This window comes from Jaculus jaculus, chromosome 2, assembly GCF_020740685.1.
Source record: "Jaculus jaculus isolate mJacJac1 chromosome 2, mJacJac1.mat.Y.cur, whole genome shotgun sequence".
Classification (NCBI taxonomy): domain Eukaryota; kingdom Metazoa; phylum Chordata; class Mammalia; order Rodentia; family Dipodidae; genus Jaculus; species Jaculus jaculus.
Window position 1 is genome coordinate 12,094,644 of NC_059103.1, and position 22,962 is coordinate 12,117,605.

A 22,962-nucleotide genomic window follows, 5' to 3' on the forward strand; every position below is an offset into this window, starting at 1 on the left:
CCTTCCCCCCCCCCTCCTCCCCACACACGGAAGGCTGGGAGTGTCCCTGGTAACTTGGTGTTTGTCTGGGTCCCGCGTGGTGTCCGTGAGGCTTGCGGGGTCATTCCACCCCGGAGCCCTGAAAGAGAACAGGCTGCGAACGCCTTAGAGAGACATTTTTTTTTTTAATTTCCCAGCGGGGGCTCCACACTGACGCCTCAAAGAGGAAACTCGGCCGCAGTCGTGCAAGCAGGTCAGGCGGAAGTGGGTCGGAGCCTCGGAACCCCCTTTGACCTCAAAGACCGAATGCACCCGAGGCTGGAGGTGGAACGGAACGGAAGCTGGGAAGGGAGGAGAAGATGACTTCCGGGGCCGGGTGGGCAGCATTTCAACTGGTGCGCCGGCCATGGCCGACGTCCTTCAAGTCGCACTGACCCTTATCGCACTAAGTGACGGTTTCCTAAGCTTTGCAGACGCCCCAGGCGCTGTTCCCCGAGCTCTGTCCAGGAGGAAGCCGGACTACTCGTCCAACCCCCGTGCTTCCCACCCCACCCAGCAACGTAGTCCACTTATTGTTGCCCCTCCTTCCCCATTTATTTATTTATTTATTTATTTAGTTAGTTAGTTAGTTAGTTAGTTATTTGAGAGGGAGAAAGAGGCAGAGCGAGGGGCAGAGAGAATGGGCACGCCAGGGCAGTGCTGGCTTACATGGGACCTGGGGAATTGAACCTGAGTCCTTTGGTTTTGCAGGCAAGTACCTTAACCGCTAAGCCTTCTCTCCAGCCCCTCCTTTCTTTTCTAATATTGTGCTTATTTGAGAGAATGAGAATAGCCACTGCAAACAAAACTCCAGATGCAAGCCAGGCGTGGTGGCACACGCCTTTAATGCTGGCACTTGGGAGGCAGAGGTAGGATTGCCCTGAGTTCGAGGCCACCCTGAGACTACATAGTGAATTCCAGGTCAGCCTGAGCTAAAGTGAGACCCTACCTGGGGGAGAGGGGTTGACCCTCCAGATGCATGTGCCACTTTGTGTAGCTGTCCTTATGTGGGTACTGGGGAATCGAACCCTGGTCCTTAGGCTCTGCAGACAAGTGCCTTAAACACTAAGCCATCTCTCCAACCCCAACTTCCTTTCTTAACTTTTCCCTCCTCCCCTGCCTTTTTTCTTTCTCTTCTCTTTTCTTCTCCCCTCTGTCTTTCCCTCTTCCCCCCATTTATGGGAGATGAGTCTTAGGACCTTGAGCTTGTTGTGATACCCAAAAAGAAAGTAGATCTCATTATATATACACACACACGTGTGTGTGTGTGTGTGTGTGTGTGTATATATATATATATTTATTTATTTATTTATTTTATTTATTTATATTCCACCCCCCCCCCCAGATAGGGTCTTACTCTACCCCAGGCTGGAATTCACTATGTAGTCACAGGCTGACCTTGAACCCACAGCAATCCTACTTCAGCCTCCCAAGTGCTGAGATTAAAGGCGTGCACCACCATGCCTGTAAAATTTTTTAATTGTACAGTTCACACTCCTTTCACCCCCATACCCTGACCATGTAGAGTATAGTGGTGTCTCAGGCAAAGTCCCTGCCTTTAAAGTTTAGGAGCAGGGCTGGGAAGACGGCTCAGTCAGTAAAGTGCTTGCCATATAAAGACTGAAGATCTTGCCGGGTGTGGTGGCGCACGCCTTTAATCCCAGCACTCGGGAGGCAGAGGTAGGATTGCCATGAGTTCAAGGCCACCCTGAGATGACAGAGATAATTCCAGGTCAGCCTGAACCAGAGTGAGACCCTACCTCGAAAAACCAAAAACAAAAGAACCTAACATGTGGGCTGGAGAGATGGCTTAGTGGTTAAAGCTCTTGCCTGCAAAGCCGAAGGACCCAGATTCAATTCCTCAGAACCCACGTAAGCCAGATGCACAAGGTGGAGCACACGTCTGGAGTTTGCAGTGGCTGAAGGCCCTGTTGCAGCCATTCTCCCCCCCCCCCAAAAAAAAATAAATAACAACACAGGCAAGCCTATAATCCCAGCACTGGGAAAGTGGAGACAGTAGGGTCCCAGTGTCCCTACCCTTGCTGGCTACTTATTCTAAGTAAGTTGTTAAGCTCTGAGTTCATAGAGAAACCCTCTCTCAAACAATAGGTGAAGAGCAATTGAGGAAGACACCTCTGGCCTTCGTGCACACACGTGTACAGGCACACGTGTGATCACCGTACACAAAGTTGAGGACTATAACTAGGTCTGCTGCCACAGGTTTGTCACTATAGTACTTGGAAGGCTGGGTTAGGATAATTGACAGGAGTTTGATACCAGCCGAGGCTACAGTGTCAGGCCCTGTTAAAAGCAAGCTGGTCCTGGTGGCTCATGCCTTTAATTCTAGCACTCAGAGGGCTGAAGTAAAATGATTGTCGTGCCAACCTGGGTTACAGAATGAGTTTCATGTCAACCTGAGCTAAAGTGAGACCTTAACCTCAAAAATAAAGTTTAGAATCATAGCTGCCCTGGTAGAGCAGACTTAATCCCACCTACTCAGAAAGCTGAGGCAGGGGGATGATAAATTGAAAGACTGCCTGAGCTACAAAGTGAGTTCAAGGCTTGTCTGGGTAATTTAGACCTTGTCTCAAAAAGTGAAAAGAGGCCTGCGGGGGCGGGGGGGGGGGGGTTAGCTCAAGGTAGAGTGCTTGCCTAACAGTCCATCCTTGGTAACGGAAAAGAACAAAGTCGGGTCAAGTGAAGCTGAGTTGTGTCGAGGGTTGCTGGTGTGGTAGAGGAATGGAACACCTAGGTGGACTGGTGGCTCACTCCGGGTGGGACAGCAATAGGGGGAGTAAGGGTGGCAATAATGGCACAAGGACAAGAGTTCATGATGGCCACCTCCCATTCTCCCCTTGTTTTGGCAAGCTGCTAAGATGTTACTAGCCTTGTCTTGGAGGAGATTCAGCTCTGGACAGGCTCTCTTCTCTGACTTTAAGGAGCACTGTCAGTCTAGTGGGAGGGTCAGGTAGATTATTCACAAAGATGTGGGCAATGGTAGAATGTATGCAGTGCTGAGAGACCTGGGATTGGGATGAAGGCCATGTTAGAGGACCTAGAAGCCACTTAAACTGAGATATTCCAGAAGAGTGGGTGAGTCTCCGTGGGAACCTTCTTCCCTGGAGGAGGGAGAGGTCTCTTGCTTGGAAAGCAGCTCCCAAGAGTGTTACAGGAGCTGGTCCTTAGTAATGGGAAGTGGTTAGGCACTGGAAAGTAGGAAAAAAGAACCCATAGAAAAAGCTGAAGGGGTCCAGCACTTGGGAGGCAGAGGTAGGAGGATTGCCGTGAGTTCCAGACTACATAGTAAATTCCAGGTCAGCCTGGGCCACAGTGAGACCCTACCTCAAAAAAAAAAAAAAAAAAGAAAAGAAAGGAAAGAAAGAAAGGAAGGAAGAAAAAGAAAAAGCTGGAGGGGACTGGCAAGATGGCTCCACAGTTAAGGTGCTTGCCTGCATAGCCTGACAACCCAGGTTCAGTTTCCCACTACCCACGTAAATCCAGATGCACAAATGGCACATGCATCTGAGGCCTAGCGAGCTATTCTCTCTCTTTTTCTCCCCCTCTTTGTTTGCAAATAAAACATTAAAAGAAGCCAGGTGTGATGGCTCACACCTTTAATCCCAGCACTCGGCAGGCAGAGGTAGGAGGATCACCGTGAGTTCGAGGCCATCCTGAGACTACATAGTTAATTTCATGTCAGCCTGGGCCAGAGTGAGACCCTACCTCGAAAAAACCAAAATAATAAGTAAAAATAAAAGAAAAAGCTGGAGTACTGGGCTGTGGAGATGGCTCAAAATATAAAATGTGCCTGCTTTGGCAAACCATGAGGACTTGAGTTTGGCTCCTCAGCACCCACATGAAAGCTGCTGGTGCACACCTGTAAACCCAGCACAAGACAGAAACAAGACAATCCCTGGGGCTTTCCAGGAAGGTAGCCTAGTTAAATCTGCCCATTACCCTTTCTTTCTCAAATAAATAAAAATAAAAAATATTTTTAAAAGTAAATGAAGGGCTGGAGAGATGACTTAGCAGTTAAGGGACTTGCCTGCAAAGCCAAAGGACCCAAGCTCAATTCCCCAGGATCCATGCAAGCCAGATGCACAAAGTGGTACATGTGTCTGGAGTTTGTTTGCAGTGGCTGAAGGCCCTGGTGCACCCATTCTCTCTTTTGCTCCCTCTCTCTCACAAATAAATAAATAAAATATTTATTTTTATAAATAACAACTTCCATGAATGTAAACAATATCCCATGACAATTCCCTCCTCCCCCAACTTTCCCCTTTGAACCTCTACTCTCCATCACATCCCCTTCCCCTCTCAATCAGTCTCTTTTATGTTGAGGTCATGTGATCTTCTCCTATTATGATGGTCTTGTGTAGGTAGTGTCAGGCACTGTGAGGTCATGGATATACAGGCCATTTTGTGTCTGGAGGAGCACATTGTAAAGAGTCCTACTCTTCCTTTGGCTCTTACATTCTTTCCACCACCTCTTCTGCCATAGACCCTGAGCCTTGAAAGTTATGATAGAGATATTGCAGTACTGACCACTCCTGTCACTTCTCAGCACCATGATGCCTCCTGAGTCATCCCAAGGTCACTGCCATCTGAAAAGAGAAAGTACTCTAATGAAAAAAGTGAGAGTAGCACTAACATTAGGGTATGAACATTAAGAGAAGCTGCTCACTGGGCAGTTTGATGAGCATTGTATATACATTTAGCCAGACAGCAGCAGACGTTACACACCCAGGGCTCGTGACTAACCCTGTTTCAATTTATTAGTACCAGGGATGTATTCCCTCCCATGGAGTGGGCCTCCAGTCCAATTAGAGGGCAGTTGGTTTCCACCATGAGAGATGTGCCACTATTGCACCCGTTGGCTCATTTGGCCTGGCTGGCAAGATTTAAGACTTGCAGTGTCCACTGTTGAGTATCTTTACTGGTGATTTCTCTTTCTCCCATTAAACTGCATGCAGAATGGCTTCTTCCAGCTTTCTGTCAGCTGGTCTACATGGAGGGGGTTTTTAGCTCAGTTCCAGCAGGATTTTTCAGTGACCTTGCAACCCAAGTATGTGGAGTCCTCAGCAATAGGGTCTTACCATCTATTCCTGGTGGGGAACCAAGGGCCTTGGCAATAGCCTGTAATGTTTTGGGGGTATCAGGGACCTCCCTGGCCAACAACTCACTGGAAGGTATCCCATCCCTGGCACTGAAATTTTCTAGCAACAATCTACGCCTCCTGAGCAAGGAAACTGATCTTAATTCAACATGAATTGTTTCCTCACTTTCCCTCTTGAGTTTTCTGGAGGTTTTTGTTTGCTTTTCTTTGCTTGCATGTGTGTGTGGGTGGATGCGGTTGTTTGTGTCTGTGGGGGGACTTAACTGTGCATGCGTGTACATGCGCATGTGTGAAGGCCAGATGACAAACTTGAGTGCCCTCCTTTGGTGCTGTCCACCTTTTCTGAGAGAGTGACACTGGCTTAGAGCTCATAACTAAACTGGACTGGCTAGCCACCTATCCCCAGGTACCCTCCAGTCCCCCCTCCTCCTCAGCTGGGATAGTAGGCATGTGCCACCACACTCGGCAGTTTTGTGCATACTGGAATTAGACTCATGCTTACTAGGCAAGAAGTGCATCTACTTAACTATCTTCCCTGCCTTAGTTTTCTGTTTTCTTTCTTTTCTTTATTTATTTTTTGTTAGTTTTTTTTTTAAATTTTTATTAACATTTTCCATGATTATAAAATATATCCCATGGTAATTCCCTCCCTCCCCACCCCCATACTTTCCCATTTGAAATTCCATTCTCCATCATATTACCTCCCCATTACAATCATTGTAATTCCATATATACAATATCAACCTATTAAGTATCCTCTTCCCTTCCTTTCTCTACCCTTTATGTCTCCTTTTTACCTTACTGTCCTCTGCTACTAAGTATTTTCCTTCTCACGCAGAAGCCCAATCATCTGTAGCTAGGATCCACATATGAGAGAGAACATGTGGCGCTTGGCTTTCTGGGCCTGGGTTACCTCACTTAGTATAATCCTTTCCAGGTCCATCCCTTTTTCTGCAAATTTCATAACTTCATTTTTCTTTACCGCTGAGTAGAACTCCATTGTATAAATGTGCCACATCTTCATTATCCACTCATCTGTTGAGGGACATCTAGGCTGGTTCCATTTCCCAGCTGTTATAGATTGAGCAGCAATAAACATGGTTGAGCACGTACTTCTAAGGAAATGAGATGAGTCCTTTGGATATATGCCTAGGAGTGCTATAGCTGGGTCATATGGTAGATCAATCTCTAGCTGTTTTAGGAACCTCCACACTGTTTTCCACAATGGCTGGACCAGATTGCATTCCCACCAGCAGTGTAGAAGGGTTCCTTTTTTGCCACATCCCCGCCAACATTTATGATCATTTGTTTTCATGATGGTGGCTAATCTGACAGGAGTGAGATGAAATCTCAGTGTAGTTTTAATCTGCATTTCCCTGACGACTAGTGACGTAGAACTTTTTTTTAGATGCTTATATGCCATTCGTATTTCTTCCTTTGAGAATGCTCTATTTAGCTCCATAGCCCATTTTTTTTTAAATTTTTATTTATTTATTTGAGAGCGACAGACACAGAGAGAAAGACAGATAGAGGGAGAGAGAGAGAATGGGCGCGCCAGGGCTTCCAGCCTCTGCAATCGAACTCCAGACGCGTGCGCCCCCTTGTGCATCTGGCTAACGTGGGACCTGGGGAACCGAGCCTCGAACCGGGGTCCTTAGGCTTCACAGGCAAGCACTTAACCGCTAAGCCATCTCTCCAGCCCCATAGCCCATTTTTTGATTGGCTTGTTTGATTCCTTATTATTTAACTTTTTGAGTTCTTTGTATATCCTAGATATTAATCCTCTATCAGATATATAGCTGGCGAAGATTTTTTCCCATTCTGTAGGTTGCCTCTTTGCTTTTTTCACTGTGTCCTTTGCAGTGCAAAATCTTTGTAATTTCATGAGGTCCCAGTGATTAATCTGTGGTTTTATTGCCTGAGCACTTGGGGTTGTATTCAGAAAGTCTTTGCCAAGACCAATATGTTGAAGGGTTTCCCCTACTTTTTCCTCTAGCAGTTTCAGAGTTTGAGGTCTGATGTTAAGGTCTTTAATCCATTTGGACTTAATTCTTGTGCATGGTGAGAGAGAAGAATCTATTTTCATCCTTCTGCAGATATATATCCAGTTTTCAAAACACCATTTGCTGAAGAGGCTGTTTCGTTTTTCGAGGTAGGGTCTCACTCTGGTCCAGGCTGACCTGGAATTAACTCTGTCATCTCAGGGTGGCCTTGAACTCATGGCAATCCTCCTACCTCTGCCTCCCGAGTGCTGGGATTAAAGGTGTGCGCCACCATGCCCGGCTCTTTGTTAGTTGTTTTTTGAAGTGGGATATGGCTCTATTCCAGAATTCACCTGGAATTCACTATGTAGTCTCAGGGTGGCCTTGAACTCACAATGATCCTCCTACCTCTGTCTCCCAAGTGCTGGGATTAAAGACGTGTGCCACCACACCCTGCTTTAGTTTTTTTTAAAAATATTTTATTTTATTTATTTATTTGAGAAAGAGGGAGAGAGAGAAAGAGGCAGAGAGAGGATGGGTGCATCAGGGTCTCTAGCCACTGCAAACAAACTCATGCGCCACCTTGTGCATCTGGCTTACATGAGGCCTGGGGAGTTGAACCTGGGTCCTTTGGTTTTGCAGGCAAGCACCGTAACTGTTAAACCAGCTCTCTAGCCGTAGTTTTCTGTTTTCTATAACCACCCGAATTTAGGGGCTAGAATGCCTGATGTCTACTCCTTTCTTTTTTTTGTATTTTATTTTTATGTATTTATTTGTTTGAGGAGAGAGAGAGAGAATGGGCATACCAGGGCCTCCAGCTTCTGCAGACAAACCCCGATGGTATGTGCCACATTGTGCATCTGGCTAATGTGGATCCTGGGGAATTGAACCTGAGTCCTTTGGCTTTGCAGGGAAGCACCCTAAACGCTAAGCCATCTTTCCAGCCCTGTCTCTGTTTTTTTATCTGCCAGAACCTGCTGGAGTGAGGATTAAAGAAAGGAAAAAGAATGAAAGCAAAGACTCCAGTCCAGGACTGAAGCACCGTTTATTTCTCAGCAGTCCTTTTTAATATCTTCTTGCAAGCAGTTTGCCCATGTACAAAAATTCCATGACCTTCACACAAGTTTCTATCAAAACAACTTCTTTCTGTTACAGAGTTATGCACCTCGACCACTTCTCAGTACAAAAGATTATCCCAAGGTTAGGAGAGAAACAAGCCCTCTGTTCCCAGCAATACAGGCATAAAGTTTCAAGGAACGGTCAGCTCTTGCCAGTAACACTGAATGTACACAATCTTGCTCACTTACATGTGCAAAATTCTTGTTGCCAAACAGCCCAATGCTACGGATTCAAGGCCAGCCCAATGGCCCCTGACATTAATCCCGTTTCCTCACTCTTCCACCCCACCCTAGGTAGACTGTGTCTTCTGACCCTTCATGTATTGTTGGAGTGGCTTGTAGAGACAGTGCAACAAAGGCTCTTTTGCTGGGCTTGGTGGCACACACCTTAAATCCTAGTACTCGGGAGGCTGAGGTAGGAGGATCGCCATGAGTTTGAAGCCAGCCTATAGCTACAGAGTGAGTTTCAGGTCGGCCTGGGCTAGAGTGAGATTCTGCTTCACCACCACCCCCCCACAGCACACACACACACACACACACACACACAAATAGAAAGGTTCTTTTGAAATCAAGTGTTAGTTTTCTCTGAGCTGTATGGGAATTTGGGTTAACTTACTATGGGGATATAAACTCAAACATTTTTTTTTCTCAATTTTTATTAACATTTTCCATGATTATAAAAAGTATCCCATGGTAATAACCTCCCTTCCCTCCCCCCAACTCAGACTTTTAACCCTCTCTGAACCTGCCTGACTGACAGGGCGCTAATCCCAGCAATAGATACATTCATTAGTGTTATGTATGCTGTCTCCATACATTCTCTGTGTTCTGTTTTCTTTTAAAGCAGACAAGACAGCCCCCTTATAATAGGCATCCTTTTGCCCAAAACTGAACATGGTATTGGGAACTCCCACTCCTCTCTGCTCTTTCCTAGATAGTATAAGTTCAATACTCTTTGAAAGGTAAAGGTCAACCACTTTGATGGTGAGCCTTTATAAAACTGTCCCTGGATGTGCGCTCTTTACGTTCCTTACTTAGTTTCCTACTGCTTGGACTTTTTACCTATAACCTTGACAATAAGCAGATGTACTTACCCTAATGAAGGAGGAGCTCCCCTTTCAGCTGTGCCCATCTCCAGTTGGAGTTCGCCTGTGTAGCCACTCAGTATAAACTTTGAGATCATGTTTTTGTGTCACCATCCCATAAATCACTCCTGGGTAGATGCCAGGACTCCCTCTTCTACAGCTTACTTTCCTACTAAGTGCTTCTGGGGCCCCTTCTCACCTGCAGTCCCCTGCTCTAGGTGGTCATGTCTCACTCAGTCTGTCAACTTTTAGTGCTTCAACTCTTGGTCTCTAGAATCCTCCATGACCAATGATTAGTCCATTATTGCTTTAGGGGACTTCTTTGGGCAAAGACTTTCTTTCTTTCTTTTTTTTTTACTTTCTTTTAAAAAATATTTTATTTATTTATTTGAGAAAGAGAGAAACAGAGAGAGTGGTGTGCCAGGGCCTGCAAATGAACTCCAGACGCATGCACCACTTTGTGCATCTGGCTTATGTGGGTCCTGGGGGATTGAACCTGGGTCCTTTAGCTTTGCAGGCAAGCACGTTAACTGCTAAACCATCCCTCCAGCCCTGGGCAAAGATTTTCTTAGAAACATGGTCTTGCTCTGTAGCTTAGGCTGGCCTGGAACTCCCTATTAGGCCAAACTGTCCTCAAACTCCCAGGGCTCCTGTCCCAGACTTCCAGGTGTTGGCTTTGCATTGGCCACTACACCTGGCTCTAAGTCCCTTTAAGATGATTTCTAGGGCTGGGGAGATGGCTTCATGGTTAAAGGGCTTGCCATGGAGGCAGAAAGACTTGAATTCAGATCCCCAGCATCCTTGTAAAAGCCAGGCACCGCACTCCTGTAATCCCAGCACTGGAAAGGCAGAGGCAAGAGCCCTAGGGCTTGCTGGCTAGGTAATCTAGCCTAATGGGTGAGCTTCCAGTTCACTGGAAGACCCTAGCTCAAAGAATCAGGTGGAGAGCAACTTAGTAAGACACCCAAAGTTAACCTCTAGCCTCTACATGCATGTGTTTATACATACATACAAACATATACACACATGTGCACATACACGAAAGATGGTTTCTAGTTAACCCTTCTCACCTGGACTACAGGAAATGCTCAGGCATCCTGATGTCCAACAATATCTGGGGAGCAGGCCAAGTCCATCTTGGCCAGCCTCCAGCTTTTCCTGCCTGGGGTCAGCATCATCATGTGCCTGCAAAGCTTCAATGAGTGCAGGTCAAGCTGTTCCAGGACTTGCTTCTGTGTTTATACGCTGTTCCAGGGAAGCCGAGATTCACGAAAGTTTGAAATCCCCTGTGATGAACTTCCTACCTGCTGGGCCCCACCTCCACAAGTACCACAGCCTCCCACAACAGTGCCACCAACTGGGAAATAATTGTTCAAAACACAAGCCTTGGGCTGGAGGAATGGCTTAGCAGTTAAGGCATTTGTCTGCAAAGCCAAAAGACCCGGGTTCGATTCCCCAGGACCCACATTAGCCAGATGCACAATGGGGTGCATGCGTCTGGAGTTCGTCTACAGTGGCTGGAGGCCCTGATGCACCCATTCTCTCTCTCTCTCTCTCCTTTCTCTGTCAAATAAATAAAAATAAAATATTGACAAAAAACCCACAAGCCTGTGGGGATATTTCAGATGCAAACTATCAGCTCAGCATGTATTAAATGCTCAGTAATTGTTTGCTAATGAACAAATGAGGGATGGATAATGTAGCTCAGTGACAGAGCACTTACCTGGCATGTGTGAGGCCCTAGGTTTGATCCCTAACACGACCACTCCCCCAAAACAGAACAAATGAGTTGATGACTATTTATAGCCTATGTATTTAGGTACACATACAGACAGGGAAAGGTAGGGTTTTATTACCAGCGTGGCCTCCACCTCATGTAGCTTAGGTTAGCATGAACTCACCATCATCCTGCCTCAGTCTCTGAGTGCTGGAATTACTGGCATGCACCACCACACCTGGCTCCTATTCAATATTTTATTCCCTATATGCATTTAACTTCTAATTAAAAATATTTTAAAAGTATATTTTATTAATTTATTTGGGAGAGAGAGAAAGAGGCAGAGAGAAAGAGAGAGGGAGAGAATGGGTGCACCAGGGCCTCCAGGCACTGCAAAAAACTCCAGACGCATGCACACCCTTGTGCATCTGGCTTATGCGGGTCCTGGGGAATCAAACCGGGATCCTTTGGCTTTGCAGGCAAATGCCTTAACCACTAAGCCATCCCTTCAGCCCTTAAAAAACTTTTTTTTTTTTCTGAGGTAGGGACTCACTTCTAGCTCAGGCTGACCTGGACTTCACTGTGTAGTCTCAGGGTGGCCTCAAAGTCTTGGCGATCTTCCTACCTCTGCCTCCTGAGTGCTGGGATTAAAGGCAACAAAAGAGAAGATACGGTATAGAGAGAGTAAAGATCTAGGAACAATGAGCTCCGTTGAGGTGGTATCTGGAGTCTCCATATTCTGTAAGTAAGTCCTCACCCAGAGGCTGAGGGAGGACTATCCGTGGGGGTAATCCTGATATAGTAAGCCCCATTGAAGTGTTGCTTTGGCTGGGCATGGTGACATACACCTTTAATGCCAGCACTTGGGAGGCAGAGGTAGGAGGATCGCCAAGAGTTCGAGGCCACCCTGAGACTACATAGTGAATGCCAGGTCAGCCTGGGCTACAGTGAAACCTTACCTTGGGAAAAAAAGGGGGGTGGCTGGAGAGATGGCTTAGCAGTTAAGGCATTTGCCTGCAAAGCTCAAGGATCCCAGTTCAATTCTCCAGGACCCACGTAAACCAGATGCACATGGGGGCACATGAGTCTGGAGTTTGTTTGCAGTGGCTGGATGCCCTGGCGAGCTCATTCTCCCTCCCTCTCCTCCCTCTTCCTCTCTCTCAAATAAAAATAAAAGAAAAAAGTGTTGCTCTAGGGTCTCATACTCTTTAAGTAAGCCCTCCTCCTGAGGCTGAGGGAGGAGCACCCGTGCTGGTCATGTCGGTATAGTGAGTCCTATTGAAGTGCTGCTCTGTGGTCTCATACTCCTGGACAGGGACAAGGAGCTTCTGGAAGTGGCTACAGGAAAGTCCTCATTCAGAGTAGGATGAGACTTCTTGGTGGTGCTGCTGCTCTGGTGTCCCGCTTGCTCTGTAAGTAATCCTTTATCCGAGGCTGAGCGGGGAGCATCTGAGGAGTAATCTTGGCACAGGAATTCCTATCAAACTGGCTGCTTTGGGGGCTCAGCATCCCTATAAACCCCCTTCAATACTCTGTAAGTGGCCCCCCTAAACTCGCTGGTTCGTTGAACTGGCATTGGTGTAACTGTACTTTGGTCTGCCATGTTTGCTCGATTTGAGGTGAAGAGGTGTGTTTGCATCTCCCTAGAGGAAAAGCTTCCCATGACATACCTCCAGTACCGCATAAACTGGCTGTGGTGGTGCCTGCCTGTAATCCCAGCACTAAGTAGATATAAGCAGGAGGATTAGAAGTTCAAGGACATCCTCAGCTGCATAGTGAGTTTGAGGCCAGCTTGGGCTACATGAAACCCTGTCTTAAAAATCAAAAGAGGGGGGGCTGGAGAGATGGTTTAGCGGTTAAGCGCTTGCCTCTGAAGCCTAAGGACCCCGGTTCAAGGCTCGGTTCCCCAGGTCCCACGTTAGCCAGATGCACAAGGGGGCGCACGCATCTGGAGTTCGTTTGCAGTGGCTGGAAGCCCTGGCTCACCCATTCTCTCCCTCTCCCTCTATCTGTCTTTCTCTCTGTGTCTGTCACTCTCAAATAAAAAAAAAAATCAAAAGAGGCTCTGGGCTAGAGAGATGGCTTAGTGGTTAAGCGCTTGCCTGTGAAGCCTAAGAACCTCGGTTCAAGGCGTGATTCCTTAGGACCCATGTAAGTTAGATGCACAAGGTGGCGCATGCATCTGGAGTTCATTTGCAGTGACTGGAGGCCCTGGCTCACCCATTCTCTATCTGCCTCTTTCTTTCTCTGTCTGTTGCTCTCAAATAAATAAATAAAAGTTAACAAAATTTTTTTAAAAAATCAAAAAAGGAGCCAGGTGTGGTGGCACACCACTTTAATCAGAGCACCTGGAGCCAAGAGGTAGGAGGATCACTATGAGTTTGTGGCCAGTCTGAGACTACATAATGAATTCCAGGTCAGTCTGGGCTAGAGTGAGACCCTACCTCAAACCCTTGCCCCCCCCCCAAAAAAAAAGAGAAGGAAAGGATAGAAAAGGGAAAGTATTTAAATACCATGATCATGTTTAGTCATTTATCTTGAATGGCAAGATGTATGTTAAACTTCTACATTACTGATTTTTTCTCAACAGAATGGCTGACTTGGTTTTCTGTGAACCAACAGAGCTCTACAACATCCTGAATCAGGCCTCAAAACTGTCCAGATTAACTGAGCCCAACTACCTCTGCTTATTGGGTAAGTACACAACACACGTGCACCCACACACGTGCATGTTGAGAACACTGTCCAGCAAACATCATTTTCAAACTCTAGCAAACTTTTGGGGGAAGGAAAATGAATGACTTTATAAAGCCGTGAGGTTTGCTGCTACTGGTTATGCTGTTATTTGGAAGATGGATCCAAGATTGGGTCAGGAAGAAACGTTTTGGGCTGGGGTGGCTCAGCAGTTAAAGGCACTTGTTTGCAAAGCCTGATGGCCTGGGTTCAACTCCCCAGTGCACACATAAGCCACATATACAAAGTGCCACATGTGTCTGTCCAGAGTTTGCAGAAGCAGAAGGTCCTGCTGTGTGCTTTTTCACTCTCTCTTTGCTTGCAAATAAAATATTAAATAATAATTTTTAAAAAAGTCTTGTCAGGCTCAGAAGGCATCATGGTGCTGGGAAGAAGTGACAGGAGTGCTTAGCATGGCAATATCTCTATCACACCTTCCAAGGCTCAGGGTCCATTGTAGAAGAGGTGGTGAAAAGAATGTAAGAGCCAAAGGAAGGGTAGGACTCCTTACAACGTGCTCCTCCAGACACAAAATGGCCTGAATATCCATGACCTCACAGTGCCTGACACTACCTACACAAGACCATCATAAGAGGAGGAAAATATCATGACATCAAAATAAAAGAGAGACTGATTGAGAGGTGATATGATGGAGAATGGAGTTTCAAAGGGGAAAATAAGGGGAGGGAGGACATTACCATGTGGGATATTGTTTACAATCATGGAAGTTGTTAATAAAAATAAATAAATTTTTAAAAAAAGTCTTGTTACGCATTGTGGTGCAGGCCTGTAATCCCACATCGAGGCAGGGTCATTCCAAATGCCAGGCCTTCCTGAGCTACATGGTTACATCCCGTCAAAGAAAGAGAAGGAAGGAGGAAGAAAAAGAAAAGGAAGAGAAGGCAGAATGTAGAAGTAGTAGTCCAGGCTGCCCGCAACGTCATGTAGCTGAGGATGACCTTGAACTGCTGATGTGATTCTGCTGCCTCCACCTCCCAAGGGCTAGAATTACAGGCCTGCCCCACAGAACATAGCTTAGCATCATTACTTTTATATTTAATATTTTATTTTTATTCACTACTTTTATTTTTAATATTTTATTTTTATTCATTCATTTATTTGACAGAGAAAGAGGAAGAAAGAGTGAGAGAGAGAAAGAGAGAGAATGGGCATGCCAGGGCCTCCAGCCACTGCAAACAAACTCCAGATGCGTGCGCCCCCTTGTGCATCTAGCTTATGTGGGAATCAAACCTGGGTCCTTCGGCCTTGCAGGCAAACGCTTTAACTGCTAAGCCATCTCTCCAGCCCCATCACTACTTTTGTTGTTGTTGTTCTTGTTTCTGTGTGTGTGGTGTATTCATGGATGAGTGTCCTTGCAGTGTCCCATGTGCTGGCCTGTGATGGGCACTGCTCACCTGCCATGGCCAGAATGGAACACTGGATCCAGCTCCACCACTCCTCTGTCTGGTCTTGTTTTGAGCTAGAGTCTCTTCACTGGCTCTGAGCTAGCTTGCATGATTCCTGGGTCTCTGGCCCCCTGCAGGACTATGGGATGAGGCACATGTGGTCACACCTAGCTGTTTACGTGGGATCTGGAGATTTGAACTCTGTTGGTCTCAGGTCCCCCCACCCCCGCCCAGGCCGTTATGCTTGCACAGGAAGCCACTTACATGCTAAGCCATCTTTCTAGCCGAAAACACTACTTTTATCATAATTAATTAACAAAGACAAATAAAGGGATAATGATCAAAACTCAGGAAGGGAATACCTGGACTGATAAAATGAGAATTTTTCACCAAGTTAAATATTCCTCTTTCCTAGTGAGGGGAGGGAGGGAATTGCCATGGGATATTGTTTACAATTATGGAAGTTATCAGTAGAAAAAAATACATATATGATTTTGAAAAGGGGGAAATTCCTCTTTCCTTCTCTCCCTCACTCCTTCTGTTCTCTTTCCTTACCTTTCCTCTTTTCCCACATCTTTCTATTCCAGTCCTGGAGTGGCACCCAAGCCTTTATGTACAATAAGCATACTCTTTACTCCTCATGTCTCAAATAATTTAAAAACAATTTTATCTGTGTGTGTGTGTGTGTGTGTGTGTGTGTGTGTGTACACCAGGGTCTATTGCCACTGCAAATGAACTCCAGATATTTCTATCTTTTTTTTTTTTTTGAGTCTGACTTTACATGGGTGGCTGGGGAATTGAGCCCAGGCTAGCAAGCTTTGCAAGCAAGTGCCTTTAACCATTGAGCAAACTCCCCAACCTGTGAAATAAATTTTTGGGTGCTGGAGAGATGGCTTAGTGGTTAAGGTGCTTTCCTGCAAAGCCCAAAGACCCAGGTTCAGTTCTTCAGGACCTATGTAAGCCAGATGAACAAGGTGGCACATGCGTCTGGAGTTCGTTTGCAGGGACTGAAGGCCCTGGCATGCCCATTCTCTCACACACACTCTCTCTCAAATAAATAAATAAGAATATATTTTTTTCCTCCCTGTGGTCAAGCTGTTTTCCCCTCAAAATACGTTTCCAGGTACTTCATGTCCCTAGACTCTGGAAACTGGCTGTTCTGCTAATCATTCACCACAGTTGCCTTCCTTCTCAGCTCCCATTGACAAAGCCAGTTTTGGGATGGGTGACTCCTGTCTTGAAAGCCCTGATTAGAATGCTTATGTTTTAATGAACAAAGCTTAGACCAATGTATAAGACTTAATATCATAAATGGAACATTATGTGAGACTATTTGTTCTGCATACGTGCCACTTTCTTTTTTCTTTTTCTTTATTTTATTTTATTTATTTATATTTTATTTTCCTCAATTTTTATTAACATCTTCCATGATTATAAAAAATATCCCATGGTAATTCCCTCCCTCCCCCCACTTTCTCCTTTGAACCTCCACTCTCCATCATATCACCTCCCCCTCTCAATCAGTCTCTTATTTTGATGTCATGATCTTTTCCTCCTATTTTGATGGTCTTGTGTAGGTAGTGTCAGGCACTGTGAAGTCATGGATATCCAGGCCATTTTATGTCTGGAGGGATCTTTTTCTTTTTTTAATTGACAACTTCCATGATTGAAAACAATATCCCATGGTAATGCCCTCCCTTCCCCCACTTTCCCCTTTGAAACTCCATTCTCCATCATATCCCCTCCCCCCTCAATCAGTCTTTTATTTTGAGTCATGATAATAATTTTTTGCTTTATTTAATTAATTAATTTATTTAAGAGAGGCAGAGAGAGAGCGAGAAAGCGAATGGGCAAACAAACTCTAGACACATGTGCCTCCTGATACATCTGGCTTACATGGATCTCAGAGAATTGTACCTGGGTTCTTTGGCTTTGCAGACAAGCACCTTAACTGCCAGCCATCTCTCCAGGCCAAATATTTTTTAAATTTTTTGTTTATTTATTTGAGAGTGACAGAAGAAAAAGAGGCAGATAGATAGAGAGAGAATGGGTGCACCAGGGCCTCCAGCCACTGCAAACGAACTCCAGATGTATGCACCACCTTGTGCATCTGGCTTACATGGGTCCTGTGGAATTGAGCCTCAAGCCAGGGTCCTTAGGCTTCACAGGCAAGTGCTTAACCACTATGCCATCTCTCTAGCCTCGAAATAATTTTTTTGAAACAGTCTTACTACCTAGCCAAAGCTGACCTCAAATTCCTGATCCTCTCGCCTTAGACTCCCAAGTGCTGGGGTCACAGGTGTGCACCACCATGCCAGGCACTTAGACTCAATTCTTTTTTCATGTGTGTGTGTGGTATGCATGTTCGTATATGGGCACAAGCATGTGATCAACTTCATGTACATGTGTGCGGAGGCCTGAGATCCTGATGGTTGTCGTCATCATTGTTGTTTGGGATTTCTTTTCTTTTCTTTCTTTCTTTTTTTTTTTTTTTCTGGTTTTTCGAGATAGGGTCTTACTGTAGCTCAGGCTGACCTGGAATTCCCTATGGAGTCTCAGGGTGGCCTCGAACTCATGGTGATCCTCCTACCTCTGCCTCCTGAGTGCTGGGATTAAAGGCATGCGCCACCACGCCCGGCTTGTTCAGGATTTTTTCTGTGGTAGGATCTCTTTCACTCTAGTCTGGACTGACTTGGAACTCACTACGTAGCCACAGGCTGGCCTTGAACTCACAACAATCCTTGTACCTCAGACTCCTTAGTGCTGGGACTAATGGCATCAACTACCATGCTGAGATTCCATCTTATTTTTTTAAATTTAATTTTATTTATTAGAAAGAGAGGCAGATAGAGAATGATCATGCCAGGGCCTCTAGCCACTGCAAACAAACTCTAGACACATGTGCCACCTTGTGCATCTGGCTTACGTGGGTCCTTGGGAATTGAACTTGGGCCCTTAGGCTTTGTAGACAAATGCCTTAATGGTTAAGCCACCTCTCTATCCCCCATCTTATTTTTTTGTTGTTGTTTATTTTTTATTTATTTATTTGAGAGTGATGGACAGAGAGACAAAGAGGCAAATAGAGAGAGAGAGAATGGATGTGCCAGGGCCTCCAGCCATTGCAAATGAACTCCAGATGCATGCACCACCTTGTGCACCTGGCTTACATGGGTCCTGGGGAATCAAGCCTTGAACCGGGGTCCTTAGGCTTCACAGGCAAGCACCTAACCGCTAAGGCATCTCTCTAGCACCCCCCCCATCTTATTTTTTGAGACTACTAACCTGGAGCTCATTGATTTAGCTACATCAGCCAGCCCCAGGGACCGTCCTCCTGCCTCCCTAGCACTGGGGTTAGAGGCACATGCCAGCACGGCCAGCATGGGCTCTGGGCATCTGAACTCAGGTGCTCACGCTTGCATGGCCAGCACTTTGCCCACCTGAGCCATCTTCCTGCCCCCTGCACAGTAACTCACCCACCTCCCAAACAGGTTATGATCTGAGTGCTCCAAGTATTTGGATCCAGTTCTGAGTCCAATCCTTTCTCTTCCTAGATGTTCGACCCAAACGAGAGTATGACGAGGGCCACTTGATCACAGCCCTTCGGGTGAAGAAGGTACTTGGGGAGGGCAGTCTGGGGCACGCTTGGCCACCTTGCATCTGGGGGTGGGGGTGGGGGGAGGAGTGGGAGGCTTTGTCCTCAGTGTGGAAGATGAGCCACTGGGTGCCAGGGGTGGCGCTTGCATTCCTCTGACAGTCCCTAAGGTGTTCTTCAGCATGGCCAACAATTCCAGGCAACAACAGCTTTTGGAATATGGGGGCAGAAGGATCAGAAGTTAAGTCATTTTCACACTGTGAGTTTGTCTGAACTCCATGAGACTCTGAAAAACAAAAAACAGTCACATATGTGGTGATTAATTTCCCCTTGGTATTTTTTGTTTGTTGGTTGGTCTGTTTTTGATTTCCTCCACCACCACCAGGTCTGAGGGCTGAAGCTAGGGCCTTGTGCTTGCTAGGTAAGTACTCAACCAGTGAGCTTAAATCTCCAACCCAGTGATGATTAATCTTGATTGTAAATGTGATTGGATAAAGAAATACCTAAGGGCTGGAGAGATGGCTTAATGGTTAAGGCATTTGCCTGCAAAACCAAAGGACCCTGGTTCCATTCTCCAGGACCCATGTAAGCCAGATGTACAAGGGGATGCACACATCTGGACTTTGTTTGCAGTGGCTGAAGGCCCAAGCTGCACCCATTCTCTCTGGCTGTCTCTCTCAAATAAATAAAACTTTAAAATAATTTTTAAAAAAAGAAAGAAAGAAAAGAGGGCTGGGGAAATGGCCTAGTGGTTAAGGCATGTGCCTGTGAAGCCTAAGGACCCTCCCTGGTTTGATTCCCCAGGACCCACATAAGCCAGATGCACAAGGGGCGCATGTGTCTGGTGTTTGCAGTGGCGAGAAGCCCTGGTGCATCCATTCTCTCTTCCTCTCTGCCTCTTCCTCTTTCTCTCTCTCAAATAAATAAAGAAATAAAATATTTAAAAAAATCTATATATAGGGCTAGAGAGATGGCTTAGCGGTTAAGTGCTTGCCTGTGAAGCCTAAAGATCCCAGTTCTAGGCTTGATTCTCCAGGACCCACATTAGCCAGATGCACAAGGGGGCTCACGCATCTGGAGTTCGTTTGCAGTGGTTGAAGGCCCTGGCGCGCCCATTCTCTTTCTCTCTCTGCCTCTTTCTCTCTGTCTGTCGCTCTCAAATAAACAAACAAAAAAATCTATATATAAAAAAAGAAAGCCGGGCGTGGTGGCGCATGCCTTTAATCCCAGCACTCGGGAGGCAGAGGTAGGAGGATCCCTGTGAGTTCAAGGCCAGCCTGAGACTCCATAGTGAATTCAGGTCAGCCTGGGCTAGAGTGAGACCTTGCCTTGAAAAACCAAAAAAAGAAAAAAGAAAAAGAAAAGAAACCCCTAAGGCATTCGTGAGGCACACCCTTAGGTGTATCTGTGAGGACTTTTCTAGGCAGGATCAACTAGGGTGAAAGACCCACTTTCTATGTGGGTGGACTGAATGATAAGGGGTAAAGGATGGGCTTGGGAGATGGCTCAGCTGTTCAAAGCACTTGCTTGCAAAGCCTACTGGCTTGTGTTTGATTCCCCAGTTCCCACATAAAGCCAGATGCACAAAGTACACAAATTCTAAGGGTCTTCCTTCCTCCTTTCCAGAGGTGGGCTTACAGGTATTAGCCACTACTTTTTTTATTTTTTCAGGAAAAGTATTTTACTGAGTTCATGCAGCACAGTCTCCACTCCACACTCCAAACATTTTCTCCCAGTTGACCGTGACATGCCACATTCTTTTTTTTTTCTTTCTTTCAAATTTTTTAAACAACTTCCATGATTATGAAAAATACCCCATGGTAATGCCCACACCTGGCTTTAAAAAAAAATATTTATTTAAGAGTGAGATAGAGGCAGAGGCAGACAAAGAGAATGGGTGCACCAGGACCTCTAGCCACTGCAAACAGTCTCCAGACACATGTGCCACCTTGTGCATCTGGGCTTATATGGGTAGTGGGGAATCAAATCTGGGTCTTTTGGCTTTGTTGGCAAGTACCTTAACCACTAAGCCATCTCTCCAGCCCTACACTTGGCTTTTAAATGGCTTCTGGGGACTGAACTCAGGTCCTCATGTTTGCACAACAACCACTGAGCCATTTCCCCAGCCCTTATTCATTTATAAAAGCCATGTATTAATGGCCTACCATGTACCAGATACTATCCTAGAAGCTCAGGGTACATTAGTGACTAAACCAACTATCCAAATCCCTGCTGTCACAGAACTTGCACTTGATATCACAGTCCTCCTGACAGTTGTTTGCTCAGGAATTCCAGTCACCCAGGCCTTCTCCTGATTGTCTTCAACATGAGCAGTTTTGGGTTTGGGTCCATGGCCAACCACTCTCCCTAAGCAGCAGGCTGTCATTAGTTCCACAGCTCTGATAGGCAGTGAGCTACCAGTGGACCAACTGTTCTTGGGTCAGGCATTTATCTCTGGTCCAATCACCTATAGCTGGTCCTTCTTAACGGTAGATGTGGACGATACTTGTATCTCAATAGATTGTCTTATTCATTTTTATTATTTATTTACTTATTTAAGAGAAAGAGGAAGAGAGAAAGAGATAGAGAGAATGGGCACATCCGGGCCTCCCGCCACTGCAGATGAACTCCAGACGCACATGTCACCTTGTACATCTGGCTTACATGGGTGGGTCCTGGGGAATGAACCTGGGTCCTTTGGCTTTGCAGGCAAGTGCCTTAACTGCTAAGCCATCTCTCCAGCCCTATTTATTTACTTAAGAGAGAGAGAAAAGAGGCAGATAGAGAAAATGGGTGTGCTAGGGCCTCTAGCCCTTGCAAACCAACTCCAGATGCATGCGCCATCTTGTGCATCTGGCTTACATGGGTACTGGGGAATCAAACCTCAGTCCTTATGCTTTATAGGCAAGCACCTTAACCACTAAGCCATACCTCCAGCCCTCTGGTTCATTTTTTTACAGCTATTTATTTATTTGAGAGAGAGAGAGAAAGAGGCAAGTAGAAAGAGAGAATGGGCACTCCAGGGCCTCCAGCCAATGTAAACAAAGTCCAATCACATGTGCCACCTTGTGCATCGACTTACGTGGTTCTGGGAATCAAACCTGGGTCCTTTGACATTGCAGAGAAGCACCTTAAGTGCTAAGCCATCTCTTCTCTTGTTCATTTATTTTTTGCGTGTGTGTGTGTGTGTGTGTGTGTGTGTGCGTGTGTGTGAAGGCCAGAGGTTGACACGGCATCATCCTCTGTTGTGTTCTCCTTTGCTGAGATAGGGTCTCTTACTGCTCACTGGTTGGGCTAATCTAGCCAGCCAACTTGCCCTGGGGATGCACCTATCTCCATCTTCCTTACGCTGGAATTGCAGGTGGCTGCCATGGCCACCTGGTGTTTATGTGGTACTGGAGATCTGAACTCAAGTTCTCACACTTGTGTGGCAAGCCCTTTATTCACTGATTCATTCCTCGGCCTTTTCCTGTTCATTTTATTTATTTCTCATAGATAATAGAGACAAGAGATATGCTGGCGGCTATAGCCCCTGCAAACGAACTCTAGATGCATGTGCCACTTTGTGCATCTGGCTTTACATGGATACTGGGAAATTGAACCTGGGTTCTTAAGCTTTGCAGACAAGTGACTTAGCTGCTGAGCCATCTCTCCAACCTTCCTTTGCATTTTAAAAAGATTTGTATTTCTGAGGTTGGGGATTTAGCTCAGTGGATGAGCGCTTGCTTAGCAAGCTCAAGGCCCTGGGTTCGGTCCTCAGCACTAAAAAAAAAAAAAAAAAAAAAAAAAAAAATCACAAAAAGACCAAAAAAAAAAAAAAAGGGAAAAGATTTGTATTTCTTCTTTTTTTTTCCAAAGCAAAGGAAAAATTTATTTGTAATTTCAAAATATTTTTGAACGTGATCATTGTATGTTATTATTATTTTTTTAAGATTTGTATTTCTTTATGAGGGTAGAGAGAGAGTGTGCATGTCTGTGTGAGTGAGTCAGTGTGGGTATCTGCCACTGCAAATGAACACTAGACACACGTGCTGCTTTGTACATCTGACATTATGTGTGTCCTGGGGAGCGGAACCGGGCCCGGCAGGCGGTGCAAGCAAGCGCCTTTGACCACTGAGTCATCTCCCCAGCTCCTGTCCGTCTGTGGCGCTTCCAGTCTGTGTTGTCATCAGGGAAACATCATCGCAAGCTCCTG

The 22,962-nt window shown here is 45.8% G+C and overlaps 1 protein-coding gene across 1 annotated transcript in view; it reads left to right on the forward strand.

Annotated features, from left to right (window-relative positions):
• The first annotated feature begins 40 nt into the window (after window positions 1–40).
• Styxl1 (serine/threonine/tyrosine interacting like 1) overlaps window positions 41–22,962 on the forward strand; it is a 58,143-nt gene continuing 35,221 nt past the window's right edge. Inside the window, exons 1-3 of the mRNA XM_045144212.1 lie at window positions 41–232; window positions 13,627–13,730; window positions 18,727–18,788. Of these exons, the coding sequence (XP_045000147.1) occupies window positions 13,628–13,730; window positions 18,727–18,788 (165 nt within the window). The 5' untranslated portion in view covers window positions 41–232; window position 13,627. The remainder of the gene's footprint in view (window positions 233–13,626; window positions 13,731–18,726; window positions 18,789–22,962) is intronic.